This window comes from Gymnodraco acuticeps, unplaced genomic scaffold (genome assembly GCF_902827175.1).
Source record: "Gymnodraco acuticeps unplaced genomic scaffold, fGymAcu1.1, whole genome shotgun sequence".
NCBI lineage: Eukaryota > Metazoa > Chordata > Actinopteri > Perciformes > Bathydraconidae > Gymnodraco > Gymnodraco acuticeps.
Window position 1 is genome coordinate 1,754,928 of NW_022991244.1, and position 15,603 is coordinate 1,770,530.

At 40.8% G+C, this 15,603-nt stretch overlaps 2 protein-coding genes across 2 annotated transcripts; both read left to right on the top strand.

The window, feature by feature from the left end:
• Positions 1-52: 52 nt before the first annotated feature.
• On the top strand, positions 53-7,528 carry LOC117561919 (ellis-van Creveld syndrome protein). Its single transcript, XM_034239586.1, has 20 exons — positions 53-534; positions 639-752; positions 972-1,058; positions 1,375-1,601; positions 1,705-1,789; positions 1,962-2,060; positions 2,163-2,291; positions 2,378-2,539; positions 2,645-2,861; positions 3,757-3,905; positions 3,990-4,088; positions 4,171-4,383; positions 4,873-4,982; positions 5,150-5,351; positions 5,485-5,709; positions 5,838-5,973; positions 6,226-6,328; positions 6,430-6,556; positions 6,667-6,763; positions 6,836-7,528. The coding sequence occupies exons 1-20, from the start codon at positions 355-357 to the stop codon at positions 6,979-6,981; spliced, it is 2,907 nt and encodes a 968-aa protein (XP_034095477.1). The 5' UTR covers positions 53-354; the 3' UTR covers positions 6,982-7,528.
• Positions 7,529-7,893: 365 nt separating this feature from the next.
• Positions 7,894-15,395, top strand: LOC117561920 (major intrinsically disordered Notch2-binding receptor 1-like). Its single transcript, XM_034239587.1, has 4 exons — positions 7,894-8,414; positions 9,290-11,279; positions 11,805-12,020; positions 12,277-15,395. Exons 2-4 carry the CDS (start codon positions 9,300-9,302, stop codon positions 12,469-12,471), a joined length of 2,391 nt encoding a protein of 796 aa, XP_034095478.1. The 5' UTR covers positions 7,894-8,414; positions 9,290-9,299; the 3' UTR covers positions 12,472-15,395.
• Positions 15,396-15,603: the final 208 nt, after the last annotated feature.

The following is a 15,603-nucleotide window of genomic DNA, read 5'->3' on the forward strand; positions in this document are numbered from 1 at the left end:
CTTTTATGTTGAAGGCTAATTTATCTTTTTCCGGCCAAATGTGAGCTAGCTCTCCTGTCCTCCTGCCGCAGCTCTGTCCTTCTCTTAAAATCTCCGTGTTACCATTGTACCATTGGCCAACATTTAAGTTTGTCTTTAGGGGAAATAAGTTATACTGGAAGAATTTGTATCAAAGTGTAGGTTGTATTTGTTTCAAAATCGAAATCTTTTAAAAGAAAAAAAATGTGTAAAACTTATTTGAGCAAGAAACTTCGGCGAGATGTTACTTTCTTCGAGATGAGTTGATAACGTTAGCTGGGTGAAGTGGACAAAATGCTAACAAACATTATATTAGTTTTCCCTGTTTGATGAGAGATGACAGAGCAGAACGTGATAGCGGGATGCAGCAATAATGTGTTGGTCAGTTTCGCAGAGTCGCTGCACATCTACACAGGACTGTTAACTGTGGCGACAGTGTGTGGAGGGCTTTCGGGAATATTAGCTGCTGCTCTGTTATATGTCTTCTGCCTGAAGCCCTTGCTGTTGACTAGACAAGTAATCAAATGCACTACACACCCAGTCTTTTTCTTTACCAGGTATCATCTATACATCATATTACGCCCTTGAACGTAACATATTGTCGTGTATCATCCCATTAGGGTCACAATGCAAGGCGGCTGCTTGAACCTGATGATGGAGAATTAGAAAACAACCAAAGTGACTGTATCAGCAACAGCAGGAAGGAGGTTCCAAGTGGCACCACAAAGGAAAAAGTACTATTCCCTGTTCAACTGTTACTTTGCATAGCTGTACACTCCTAGTTACATGAAATGTAAACTGCTAAATTGATGTAACATACCTGAACATGACTGCCATATGTTATGTGATGTGTGGCACAGGACTCTGTTAATGCTTATTTCAGGGTTACCAATTTGTGATGCTTAACAATGAACTTCCCACTAACAGTATAAGTCTGTTTACTTTTTGTCCAGGAAAAGAAGCAGCCACCCGTGAGGAGCGATGTGGCTGCATTTGCATCAAGAGCAAAGGTGGTTTATCCCATCAACCAAAAATACAGAGTAAGTCTATCATAAATGATGACATACACTTTCTGCTCCTTACACAAAGTAATGAACTGAAGGCTCATGTAATTGGTCAATCGTTTTATTTTTATTTTGTATGCACAAATAACTGTATAAGTTGTATTGTGACTTTAGTATACTAAATTATATTAAATCAAGAAAGCAAAATGTGTGCTAAAATAAATGGTAGCATAAGATAGGTAGTAAACTGTAAAGTAATCCAATGTTAAGTAAGGTAGAAACAATTGTGTTGTCATTTAGTTTGTGTATTGTACTTAAACACTTACCTGCAAGCTTTCACTGGATCTGTCAGCCTTTAGCAGATGGAGCGTCTAATCCATCATTGCATGAGCACTCCAAGTTGCCAGCAATGCCTAACGACGACTCATCCTCCTCCACTGATGGAGACTCTCTGAGCCAAGAGCAGGACAACGACGACAACAGCAGTCAGTTTATTTCCTCCTCGCTCGTCCCCAAGAGTCTGCAGAACCAGAGCTTCATCAGGGTCTCTCACTACCCTCAGACACTGACACAACCAGGGTAGGAACCAGGAGTCTTAAAATGTTGAACCTCAACCGTAAATCTTAGTTTGCACAAACCAAAGTTGGCTGTATGTGAGGATATTTATTTGTTATCTCTACAGTTTTGAAGGCAGGATCAGCCTTTACTGTTTGGCCCTGCAGGATATACAACAACAGTGCTCCCAGCTTCAGGAAGAAAAATGTCTTGTGAGTTTTTTTCATCTTGGCTTAATAAAATAGTTAAAAAGATAGTAGTTGTATTTTTTTAACTTGATTCAGTATAGTTAACTAATGATATGCATATTTCTTTAAATAGGCAAAAGTTTAAAGGGCAGAAATGGTTGTTACATTTCCCTTGTTTCTTTTATCCTGCAAATAGATGTTTCTTCAAATGCTGAAAGTAATGTTCAGCAGTCGCTTTCCAAAAGACAAAAATGATGCTGAATTCTCCAAGAATATTCTTCAAATGCAAGAAAAGGTACAGTCAAATCAAATGTATCGTACACATCCATACACACACACACTAAAATACTTTCTTTTGTAGATACACCATAAAACATCTTGTTATCTGTCATTTCAGGAACTGAATGAGCTAAAGAAACAGTTGCCAAAAGGCCACAGTGACAGTGAGAAAGATAACGATGCTCCCTGTACTTTGGAGGAAATAGAGAGAGCCCAAAAAGATCTTCTTGAACGTGGCCTGCAAGTGGTAAAAGCAAAGAGATAGTCTGGTAAACCACCTTTATTTACAATGACTGTTCTGATAGGAAAACTAATGTCCGTGTCTCTTTACAGTCCAGAGGTTTCAGCAGACAGGTGGAGGACTTGGGCCAGCATCTGCTGAAGAAGACCAGCATGTTCTCTCCAGATGAAGCACAGGAAGTGGTTCTCTCTCTCATCAAGACTCTTCTGTTAGTAGAGAACCACCTGATGAACACACAAGAAGCGGATCTCAATGTAATGCAATACGAGCTATTGATTGGCACAGCATTCATTCTGCTTCTCATCCTCATATGAGGAACATAATATACTAATGGGAAAGTTGCTTTCCACTTCTCTTAGAGGATCCAGCAGAAGTTGATGTGGTGGGAGGAGCTGGCGGGGCTTATTCAATCCCAACCTGCCTTGCTGAAGAGGGAAGTGTCTCTGAGGCAGGGCTTGATAGCAACAACACTGGAGCAGCTGACGAGCGATGACATGTTGAGCTTTAGCCACATGGAAAAGATCCTTTCAGAGGTTCAGGCCACTCTGACCGAAGGCCTTCAACAGTGCACTGAGGGTAAGATGCAAGTAAACATTGTTTCAGTGTCATCGAAACAAATTCACTGCAAGGTACTGTCAGGTCAAAAGACAATAGACAGGAGGCATTTCATAGATAGCATATTGTTGGTAAATCAATGTGATGCAAAACTGAAAAAAAGACATTTTGTTAGTAATGCAGCTACTCAAATGACGTCTTACAACATACTCAACTAGTTCTGGCAGGTATCGGTGGACAATGTCTAGCCTACTTTTTAAATTAAATGACTCTCAAAATAGACCCTTTTCTGGGAATCCTCTTTAGCTCCTAAATAAGGCCAGGTTGTTCCAGGACAGCATATCATATCATGCCTATCTTTGTAGCCCAGACTCATGTTTTATCTTCCAACATATCACTTATGACATTGTGTTGTTTCTGATTTATTGTGCAATAAAATGCATATAATGGTTACATTAGTTAGGCGAGATACTTTATGTTCTGGATTGATTTTACTCTTCAGTTTTTATTTTTGATGTCTTTTATTACTACTAACGGCAGTTTGACCCTCAAAGTAAAAATTGTAAGTGGAAATATATTTGTTAATATGTACATGTTTTAATCATTAGGAAAACCATTGGTATTCTTTTTAAACATAAGCATTTAACAACCTTTTATAGGAAAATAGGGTTTTCTTTCCACTGTATACAAAATCACAAAATAGGTCCTGGAAGGCATACAAATCACAAATAATTTAACAATATAAACAAGTTTTGGTAATAGTTCATATTGAGTATGTTGTCACTAACAACATCTTTCATATTAAAAGAACAATCTGTTTTTATGAATATTTTATTCCAAAGTCTTTTAACTGCCTTTATCAACTATAATTGTTTTTGAGAAGTTTGGTTCAAATAAAAAATGGTATCATGTTAAGAGTGCACGAGGAAGACAAAGGAGCTGGTGAATGAGAAGTGCAGCAGAATGGAGTCAAAGAGGAAGAAGCTTTTGAGGAGCCAGATCAAGGAGAAGAGCCGCGCCCTGGAACTGGATCAGCCTCACGGAGACATCCAGCAGCTCACCAAGGTCCCAACATTTCCTTCTGACACCTCACTATGTAGATCTGCTTGTAGATCCCACTGATATCTAAATCTGATCCTCAACCTTCAGGTGTACCTGGAGCTGCTGATGAAACACAGGCAGCAGATTTCTGACTTGGAGCAGCAGCAGGAGAACAGGGTGGCTGAATCGCTCTGTGACTATTGGAAGGTAAATCATACTGCAGTTTCTTTTTGTGTGCATTCTTTTGTTTACTTGTTTTATTCTAATGTTTGTTTTTGTGTTTTTTTAGAAACTCCGTACCTCCTGGTCAAAAAAGATCGGAGAGCTAGTCAAAGATATTTTTCTCACCTCCGTTGCTACCCAGTCAAACGTGTCAGCTGAGCGCTGCGAGAGGCTGTGGTTGGACCTGGAGCAGGAGCTGGCTGAGCAGCTGCAGCAGGCCGAGACCACTACCAAGCTGCAGCTGGAGGACATGAGGGCTCAGCTGGAGAGAGATGGACAGGTGCACATACAGCTTCTCCATCAATGATTATAAGCAGGTTCATTTTTAAACTCTGTCTCTTAGATCTAGGTACAATTCATTATTGTATAAGATAGGGACTCTGTTTTAGAGTTATAAAAAAAAGCTTACCTGCATTCGTAGTCCCTAGGTAGATAACAAAAACAGAAACATTAAATGTCAGAATATACAAATCAACATTACACAAGTAGAGAAGACAGATTACATTGTACTACATGTCAAGTTATAAGTGATCACAGTTTTCATTCGCCTTAAGCCATTGTTTGAGATGGTTCCCAAAAGTAAGATATGTAGGGCACTCCCTTTTTGCTTGTAATTAGCCATTCCAATATCGACTTTCCTTTACTGCTTTACTGACAGCAGCACAGTTTGTCCATAGGTGGTGTGCACATACTGTATATCTTGACATCATTGCAAGTATAATCCTTCTAGGGGCTTTCCATTGTTTCTAACTGAGCATTTTCTCTGTAGGTGTGGAGTGAGGAGATGGCTTTGGTGCAGGCCTGCCTCAAACATCTGAGTGAGCAACAGATGACCATCCTCAGAGCCATGGTAGCCAGACAGAGCTACACACTCAACAGGTGAGATTGGAAAACCTCTGTCCAAAGTAGTTTTAGAGTATGAAGGTTGTAAAAGAGTTCCTGATGTACTAAAATCAGATTTACAACCCAGACATATCCACTTATACAATATCGAAATCAATTTTTATGAGATACTCGGAAATAATGCAATGCGATATTCTTCCCAGCTACGTGGGGAGGTTGATAGAGAAGAAGCATGAGCACCTGTTGGTGGCGGTGCAGAGGAACTTTGTGGTCAGGCACTTCTGTCTGCACATGCTGAAGGAGATGAGGCTGTCCAAGCTGAAGGCACTGTCTCAGACTGATTTCAGAGCTGTGCTGATGGAAGATCCCAGTAAAAGCCAGTCCTGTGTCAATTCAACCCTCAAGGTGGGAGAAAAAGAGGAACACATTCTTTAAGGCACCTCATAACCATTGCAAAATACAGCATGTGTCCATTTATGTATCTAAAGTAATAGATTAACAGCAGATTGAACACGTTTATTGCATCTACCAATCACAGAATAGCAGTGCCAGTCTAGCAGAGAGGCATCTGGGTCCAGAGAGTCAGCTGGTGGGCCACAGCTTCCAGCAGGAGTTCCTGTCTGAACTGGAAACAGGGACAGAGCTTCTACAGAGCCATGCACAGCTGGTGCTAGGCAACGCCCTCAGCCACGCCATCCAACAGATGATGGAGAACTCGCCCTCTGAGACGCAGGCCTCTCCGAAGCAGGACGATGGCTTGAAGGTAGGGTTGGGGAAATAAATGAGTATAAAACTTTATTTACTTTTTTCTGGAGATATGTTTTCCAAGTCAGATATTATTTTCTTACCTGTGTTTATGAAAAAAAAGAGTAACATGTTATTCCCTCTTAGCGCCACCTGACAGAGACTGCCTCGGAGAGCGTGTATGTGACCAAAGACTCTCTCACTGCACTGGTCCAGAGATACTATTCCCACCTACAAGACATCATAAACAAATTACAGCAGGATCAGACAAACATCAACCCAGGTGAGATTAACAATCACAACTCACATACACAGCTGCAACCTTAATCCTTATCTTTTAATAAATGCATGTAGTAGATACTTCACTCACAAGGAAAATATTTGCAATACAAGATGGAATATTTGGATTGCTTTTCGACTTGTTATATATAACCTTATAGCCTACTCAACGTAATTTAAGGAGACAGCAGAAGATACACATTTGAGTAGATCAAAAAGTTACAAATGTGACTGTGTGTTGATCCTGTTTCTTCAGAGGTGAAAGAGCAACAAGAGAGCAGCAGTCAGCTCAGCAGATCCTTGCTGAGGGAGCTGGTGAACTGGGGCAAGAAACCCACCTCTGCTGAGTTTCAACAGAGGTGCAACAACCGCACACAACACTGATCTTCTTCCCTCCACAATTGTGTTACTCTTAAATACATCAGATACAAATACAATTGTTTGTTTTCTTGTGTGTCAGGGTTGAACTCCACAAAAGGAAGGTGCTGGAACAGTGTGATCTGGACCAGGAAATGATATATGAGGAACTGAGGCGGAAGAAAGTAGCCCAGGACCAGAACATGGAAAAAATCAAAATGCAGATCATGGTTAAGATGTTTCCTTTTCTTCTGTACTTCCCTGTCGGACATTAGGTTTATGACTTGATTAACGATCTTGCAATCATTGTTTGTAAGCACTTTGTTTTTGTATCCATTAGGATGCAGAAGAGAGCTTTATAAGTGAGCTGGCAGCCTTGGCCCGAGTCTCTCTCCGCAGTCCCGACCCAGAACCCAGCGGGGAAGAGGACAACACTGGTAAGCCCCGTTTTAGCTCAGATAGTTCATATGCTGTATATCTCTGTCCTTCATGGTGTCATATCTCAACAGGTTACCAGGGTGCTGCTATATTGGACCTGCTGGCCCTGAACCCAGCCTTAGATCCAGCCTTGAATCCTTCTCTGACCCCAACAGTTGTAGCTCCTGTGAGAACAAAACCAAAGAAGAAAAGAGAACGAGAATCTCATCTCAGCTGAAACCTTAACATTTTACATATTCATATAGTAAATGTCTTGTCATTTTTTTTGTCTCTTAGCTGGTAATAATGCCACTACTGTTCTGTTGCTACCTTCTTCTGCACGATGACTGGCATTTGTAGTATGTTAGGAAAAAATAGGCCCTTTTTATAAAGGTCAACAAAGTCTGTGGTTTATTTTGAGTAACTGGGTCATGATTCTAGAAATATTGTTGGGGCTTTGAGCACCACAAGGGAAGTGACATTACTAGGTAACTAATACCAACACTTTTTAGATAAATAGCTCTACAGGTTAAAGGGGAAATGTGTATGTTTGGGGTCAACAGTACCTTTTAAGCAAGAGGTATTTGTACCTTATTGAATGTTCAGTCTAATTTGAAATGTTTCTAGAAGTGTGCTTAAAGTTTGTTGCTGAAATCGTGTCCATTGGTGGTGTGCACACATGTCAAAAACTATACTGTACTATATTTGTACTCAGTTTATATTCTTGTTTGTACCATGGACCATCAAATAATGCACTAAAATATAAAAGTAGATTATCTTTTGAATGCATTATTTATCTTATGTACCGTACTTGTTTCCCCCACTGTATACAGAACTCCCATGCTACAGGCCTGCAGTCATACTGTATTGTCTTAAACCTAAATCCACATAACACGGCTCATTCACCTCATTGATTGCCAGTGATTCCTGAGTACATAGGATGATGGATGTGCTCTTCAGTTGTCAGATAATTTAGAGATGTCCATTCTGATTGTAGTGGAGTGCTACTACTCACCGATGAAAGCCTTGCCCTTCTCTTGCTCTAATGGAGTTTTAAGTACAAGCCTTTATGGATGATAATGCAGAGTAATGGTGAAAAGTCTGGGGGAGGGTGCTGAGGTCTGGCAGACAGTTCTGTGTGTAGGCAGCAATCTAGCAGACAATTTACCTTGGACCTTATGGCTTGCTGTCAGGTTGGAGTGTCAATTAGCAAACATTAATTTTTAATCTGGCCTTTACTGCTAGGCTCTACTTGCACACACAACCAATTATTGTTATGGCACCCTGTGAAAATATGCTCCTGCACCTGGGCCACTCATACACCAGAGTGTCCTGCCAACAGGGTGCTTCCCTTTTGGCAGATATCAATCAGAAATGTGGCTACACTGTTAACTTTTGCCAGTGTCATCAGTGATCTGTGTTGAGGGGAACCCGTTTGGATGTGTTTTAATGTCCCTTAGGGGACTGCAAAGACTTGTGGGAAGATGACCTGATTTCGAATTTTCTCCTCTCCTGTCTGAGCTGTGGGCTAGTTGCTGCTACAAACTGAGAAGCCCATGAAAGGGGTGTGAGAGTATGAGCCGCACCGGATCGTTTTGGAATATGGCCTTGCTATTTGCGTCATTTCTTATGGACGCAGGAGTGACCTTGATTCTCTATATATAGAGCCAGGTGAGTGAAAATACTACTATGCTCACCTCTGCTTAAAGCTACACCTTTGGTAAAATGTTAGCAGTCCGTATTGCATTTGCAACACTGGCATTTCATTGGTGTCCCAGCGGATGCACAAAAGGTAAATATTTGTGGGCGCTTTCCAACAAAACGTCTTGTCCTGCCTTCATCTTTAGACCGTTTTAAATCTGTCTGAAATAAAGTTACCGAATGCACGTTTAAATTCCCATATGCCGCATTTGTTCAGTAAAAGACGAGTGTTCCCTTAGGCCGTTACTAGAAATGAGAAGACTAAAAATGTCCAGTGAGGTAAAGATGTGCGCAGTGTGACAGTCCTCTGGTCAGATGAGCAGTTATTTTAGGACACAAAAATAAGGTCGCTTTCTAAATTCCCTCTTAAAGGGCTTTCTCCCTTCTAGCTGAAAAGTCTACTTTGATTAATTATCCACTACCACTATACATATTATGGTACTTTCATATAAATAAATATATGCTAGCCTACTAATGTAACGTAATATTAGTGAAACTATAAATCAAGATTATATATTTTTAGAAATCGTTTGGTGTATTATTAATGCATTTATATATAAACATGTATAGCATTGTTAATGATGTAGAGCCAAATATATATTTTAATAATAATCCAATACTGTATAACAATATTGTTTTTTTCATTAGGCCTATTCTTCTTATATAATACAATGCTATACAAATTACATCATTATGTTATATTATACTTTTAATAAATCTCTCTTTTCTCTCTTGTCTTAATGGCTTTTTATTTGTTACGTAGATCATTTTAAAACACCTTTGTTCTGAAGGGTTGCTACACAAATCGGCTTGCTTTGGCTCACTAATTGCCTCTTTTTTTCTAGGTGAGCAGCCATGGCTAACCTGCAGCAGGAATACTCTGGGGTCCTTCTGGGGATCCTGGAGGAACTAGCCAATATGCGTCAATGGCTGACCTTCCAGGACCTTTGTCGCATGGTCAGCACCCGTTTTGACCTGGAGAATCTCGTTGAGCTCCGGAGTTTACTGTTTGCTGCTGCCAGCCAGGACCCCTGTTTCCCGGCAACTCTATTTAGAGACCGGGTTTCCACCAGAGGCCAGGGGCTATCCCCCATAGGCGTAGCTGCAGATATTGTAACAATATTCAATCTTATTCAAATGACGGCAGGGGCTCCTGATGACAGCCAACCAATGAGAGCCCAAATGATCCTCCCCGCCGATCAGTCCCCCGGCCCCAACCTTCCTGGAATCCAACAGCTGAACCTTTCTGGTCGAGAAAGACCACGTGCCCACTCTGACTCCGGTGGAAGGCCGATCGATGAGCACTTGGTGCTTCCAAGATCTAATTACTCTGCCCACAAGCGAGGAAGTCTTCCCCCTGATCCCATCTCACTTCTGTCCTCCCCTCCAATCAGGACGAGGGCTGTGTCTTTCAGCTTGCCTCACACCACACTTCTGTACCCCAGTGGTGAAATCTACAACGAGGTCATGGATAATATCTTCCTACCTTTGGAGACAGAAAGCGTGTCTGGCGGAGATTCTGCGCCCATAGAAGTGTTTGAAGATGAACAGGGATCGTCTGTCGACCAGAAGAGAAGCATCTTTAGGAAAGACTTCCATAACCGGCCGCCTCTAATACCGCAGGTGACTGTTAACAGCGAGTCTCCCAGTCCCAACACAGGACAGAAAGGCTTTGACAATCTGAGCTTCGAAAAAATCCCGAATCCTTACCCATCACCAGCAACAGTCCACCAATCAACAGAGCCGTGCGTTAAACATGAGAGCCTCGATGACCTACAGGACTCAACTTACTTTGGACCCCAGCCAATCCCAGAGTGGTCTCCTCGGCACCTACAACCTCCCAGGACCCAAAAGCCCTACTGGAGCAACAAGAGTCACAGTCTAGAGGATCGGATAGGCCTGGGGAGCATTGGAATTGGAGGGGGACAACTTCCAAGACGTTCAACCCCTGTTATGAGCAATTTAGGAGGGTCCTCAGGAGGTGAGAGTGGGGATAGTGGATTGCCAGGTGGAAGCTATGGAGTTAAGGCTCAGGGAACACAGACAGACCCGCCGGACACCCGACGCCTCCGGAGCTTGGTCCACGCCGATCGTTTCTCCTTCATGACCTCATTAGATGACCCAGAGTTCGGTGAGGATGACATTAGCGCCATCTTTCGCTTCTTAGATGATATAAGCATGTGCGGTTCCACGGGAGTCCTGCACCCCAGTGATGGACCAGGTGCCCTTAACCAGGATACCCATGAGGCCAGACGCGGTCGCCTAGGGCAACTATCAAGGCTTTTTCACTCCCTTGAAAGCAGCGATGATGGGCTCAAGGCCAGTGTCTGTAAGCTGCTGCTCCGTATGAGCCAGATAGAAAGACAACTTGGGACACTGAATGATGTAAAGGCTGAGATTTCGCAGGTATTGTCTGCACTGCAGCGGCTGGATGAAAAAATCCAGCAGCCTATCACTGATGGACAAGGCACCGGGCGATGGCTGGAGCCTCTCAGTGGTGTCTCCTCCTTTATGAGCCACCCTATGACCCCTTCTGAGTCATCGGATCCTCAGCCTCTGTCAGTCTCTGAGCATCTGTTCCCCGGGATCAGCACGAGTAGTCTTGAATGGAGCCGGTGGAACGCTGCAGGGGAGCAAACAGAAAGCAGCAATGTTCCGGCTGATTCAAAAGGGGGGAAAGAAGGGAAGAAGGATGCATCGTCTCGTCGCACCTCCAAAACCCAGATTGAAGAAAAGGGGGTTTCTGATTCTAAACAGCAAATAGTCTCCAACTCTGCAAGAGACTGGACAGTGTCGTTTTCAAAAAGTAAAGATGGCAAAGCTACACATGGGCAGGTAGAGTCATTTTACTGCATATATTTAATTATATTTTCTTTTCAATGATCAGTGTTTCAGCACATGCATATCAGTCCTTAATCAGTGTTACATTTTTTAAAGCAAAAATAGTACAATACTTACCATGCTATGCAACCATTTAATGTGTTAGGCCAGTAGCTGGCCCTGTGGTCTGCTGGGTAAACCCATGTGATTGTGTGGTAGGCTGACATCAGGCCACTTTGTGGTGTGTTGGTTGAAACATTTACAGTGAGTGAACACAAGTTCTTTTTGTCAACAATTACATTTAGTTGGGAATGAAAAGATCTCGCTCGCTCCAACAATGCTCATTAAATATGTATATAGGTAAAAATGGAGAATCTAACACATTGAACACAAATATATACATTATAACACACATTGAATAATAGATATAGAGCTGTTTTGTCAGGGCTTTAAGAAACATGTCATATTCTTTAAAGGTTTAAATTGATGTAGTGTAAACAGTCTGTATATTTGTTTCTGTTTGGTCCGTTTCTCTTTTAGCCAGATGAATCAGGCAGCACAGCTCACCTACTCTCCAAAAAACCCAACCTGATGGAACAAGTGTTTAATTTGTCCCTGTTCCGCAACAAAGACAGCAGTCTAACAGGAGGACTTGCATCTGGGAAGGTCCTGGAGCCCAGACTGTCTGAGGGAAGGGTGAGGCCCGTATGGACTGTAGACGACAGAGAGGCTCGGATCTCCCCTTTGGACTTACAGGTCAGATTTGTTAACTGTAAAAACACTACATTTGTTCAAACAAATAGAATTTCAATGTGTAGCTTTACTTTATAAAAAGTCAATGTTTAAAATGACTCAATTAAATATATTTCATTTGTACACATGCATCATGCAGGCTCAGGGAAAATTGGGAGCAAATTACAATTCACATCACATTTTAATCATTCAAAGAATCAGGATTTAATCTAAATAGATATCTGCTCAAAAAATCTTTAAACGTCATAATATTCCCCAGACCCAGGAATCCCTGAACCCCAACAACATGGAGTTCTGGATGGACGACATTTACTCTCCTGGCTACGATGCTCTTCTCAGGCGTAAAGAGGCTGACCTCCGCCGGGCAAAGGTCTGCAAGCTGCTTGCACTCATTCTCACTGCAGTGACTATCATTCTCATCATCGTCATTCCCATTTGCACCATGGGGTCTTGAAGATTTTGTCAGAAATCTAATTCCGTTGTCATTTTAGTTATTTATTTTCAGCAGCTATGTGCTGTACCCTAGAAAAGTGAACGCCCTTTTCATTGAGAGAGAGAGAAAGGGGAGACTGTGACACTTGGACCATAGATCTGGATCAAAGATCAGTTAACATTCAGTCACCTTTTGCACCTCGCTGCATGCAGGAACATTATTTATGACTTCCACTGGAGGATTTGAAGTGAAGCTTATTTAGAAATCACACTCCCTCGTGCAGTTACAACTAATTGTAAGTAATCGCCCATGCCATGTTTTTTCTCTCATATACTGACATTTATTCCACAATTGTTCTTTATCAATAGTTTCAGGTAGCTCCAAATAAAAAGTAATTAAGGATGAATGTTTAAAATAATGTCATGATATCTCTGAGATGGAATGGTAAGACTAGTGATACTGTGCCAATGCAATCTTTGTTCTCCTTTTTTCTCCAACCTTTTTCCACCCCTTTTCTGAAAAATCACAATACCACCACTTTCAGGTTTCTTTTAATTCAGTTTAAGATAAAAATGTAATTAGTACATGAGAGTTTTACATCTAAAGTTCATAAATAGTAACAGATTCTGTTGACAACTGTTTTACTTTTTTCAGTTAGATGCTCTTTTCTTTTCACGAAGCAACACAATATACTGCTTTAAACAGCTTAAATCAATACAAATAATTTTTTATAGAGTTCGCTGCCATTTTTCAAACCATAACATATAAGCTATTTTATCCACTCTTGAATGTGTTCGGGCTGGAGTGTTTACCAAGTGTCAGGTTTCAAAACATGGAAGATAAAAGTATTGTTGTTGTTGAAGCAGGAAAGGAAAGAGGGAGCCTCTTCCAGTAAACACTCTGAGTGGGATATTACACTTGTAATCCAATTGATGGGTTGCTTGGAGTGCATCTATGCACATTATCTTATCACTATGCTCACTTGGCCAAAGCCTCCCCACATACCTGCAGACTCACTTAGCACCATCAGATTTATCCAGTGTCCTTTCACAGATGTTGAGTCCTGCCAGTGGTGTGACAATCCATTTTGTAAAAACATCCTGTTAACTCAGAGACATTACATATAAATTGACTTTTGGTGCCAGACTGTAAAGTCTGTCGGGGGCTGACAACAAAACATGCACACTGGAAACATTTAATGAAATTCAATATGTCCTTGATAACAACTACCTTTGTGAGGCTTGTAAGGTTTTATGGCATTGATTGAATTCGAAGATAAGCCTTTAATACAATGTGCATTACAATGCGGTCAATTTAAGAGACTAACTTTACAATATGTGTTATATATTACTGCCCTTGTCAATAACGAAATAGTGAAATTCAAACCCTGACACTGTCTTAATACTTTTTAACTGCAGGGCTAATGTATTTGCGTTACGTTTTCTAGGTGTTTATATTGTTTTGTGTCTACTCCCTCTACATTGTCAGATATGGATGATTATGTTTCTGTTTAACAATAGACAAGCTATTTTTCCATTTATGCACCAAAGTGGACAGAAACTATGCATATTGTTGGGGGAAATGCCATAAATCCAAATGTTTGTTTTTCTGTATACAGACGCTTAAAGTTAATGTTGCTTTGTGCGCACATACACAGGATGTAAAGAGGGTGTGTTCTGTTTCAACGCATCCTCCTAAGTAGATAGATGTATATCTGCCAAGTGTCCCCCATGAGGCTGTTTGTGGATCCATTACCTTTCCAATGGTGCAACTGAGGAGGCCTAACCCTGCAGTCAGCACAATCCGCAGGTGCTTCCTCTGAAACTTTGGTGCATGAGAGCCTCCTGACACTTTTTTCACTCCTTGTAAAATTTGATTTTGTTGTTTTATTCTCCACACACCTTTTAGAAGGACAGCTATGAACTCATCATTCAGGTAAACACTCTGTCTTAAGAGCAGCTTGTAAATGAAAGAATATATGTACAGGTATTGCAGTGCAAGTTATATGCTGTCTGAATAAACTCAACAAAGTAGTAACATGCCTTTTACAATATGTTGTATGGTCTGATAAATAGAATGTTTGCTCTGTGTTCTAAACACACATTCTTTAAAAACATTATGTAAGTAAAAAATGTAACAATGAAAGCAACTGTTCTGACTTGCAATATGAATTCAAAATCAGAATCGCTTTTATTACCAAGTACGTTTACACATACGAGGGATTTACTTTGGGGTGCATACAAAGACAAATTACTTCCCTTTTTTAGATCCTGGTTGGTATATGGTTGATGCTGAATTACAGATGAATGCAAATAGCTTTAAAAGTCAACTCAGTTTAAGAATGGACAGAAGATGATTGATGTAAAAGGAGAATCCTTGCAGTTAAATGATCTGTGACTAGAGGAAATGTACACATAGAGATGAATAATGGAGTAAGACGGAGAGCGCATATTGACTGACAGGTCTTATTATCTGAAACTACCTCTAATGGACCTGCAGCATTCAGAACACACAATGTGCTGGGGACAAGTGTGAAGCTAAATCAGGCTGCCAATGTATCATAAAAACACACAAGTACACACAAATCAGTTAAAGTATTGAGTTGTTTATAAAGTCTGATGTGTTATGGAGACATATATGTAAATGGTTTGCAATTGATTTAGTGTGTTTGTGTGTGTTACCCTGATTTAATGTTGCACAGTAGAGCTTCTGCTGCACCCAGATATGCCATGCATGGCTGATTAATGATGCTTTTGTGCACATCCCGTGTGCCAGGCTCACAAACCAGAATACACTGGTTGTTTCAAAGGATTTTACGATTTCACACATAATTTCACTATACAGAATTGAATATTTGTGATACAAAGCACTGGAAGCAGGAAACAGCAGATACTGGACTCACAAACCTTTAGTAAAATTGACTTGCTTATTTTTTGTGCAAAAGAAAAGGCTATTTCAGTCATTTATGGTTATTTATATTACCAATGGGGCTACCAGGCACAGTTGGAAGCTGATGTTTGAAAGAAAGGACTTATCAAACTCCAGAGCATATTGATACAGAGTTTGATCCAGATATTTAAAAGTATTGTTGTTTTTCTGTATGGTAGATTATAAATATTGATTGGGTCATTAAAGGCAACATTTTGCATAATA

Bases quoted from the DNA above. Each gene is read 5' to 3' on its own strand.
- LOC117561920 (XM_034239587.1), top strand. From the start codon at position 9,300: ATGGCTAACCTGCAGCAGGAATACTCTGGGGTCCTTCTGGGGATCCTG. The intron at 11,280-11,804 runs GTAGAGTCATTT...TTTCTCTTTTAG, and splicing joins GCAAAGCTACACATGGGCAG to CCAGATGAATCAGGCAGCAC. The intron at 12,021-12,276 runs GTCAGATTTGTT...AATATTCCCCAG, and splicing joins TCTCCCCTTTGGACTTACAG to ACCCAGGAATCCCTGAACCC.
- LOC117561919 (XM_034239586.1), top strand. From the start codon at position 355: ATGACAGAGCAGAACGTGATAGCGGGATGCAGCAATAATGTGTTGGTC. The intron at 5,352-5,484 runs GTGGGAGAAAAA...TACCAATCACAG, and splicing joins GTGTCAATTCAACCCTCAAG to AATAGCAGTGCCAGTCTAGC. The intron at 5,974-6,225 runs GTGAGATTAACA...CTGTTTCTTCAG, and splicing joins TCAGACAAACATCAACCCAG to AGGTGAAAGAGCAACAAGAG.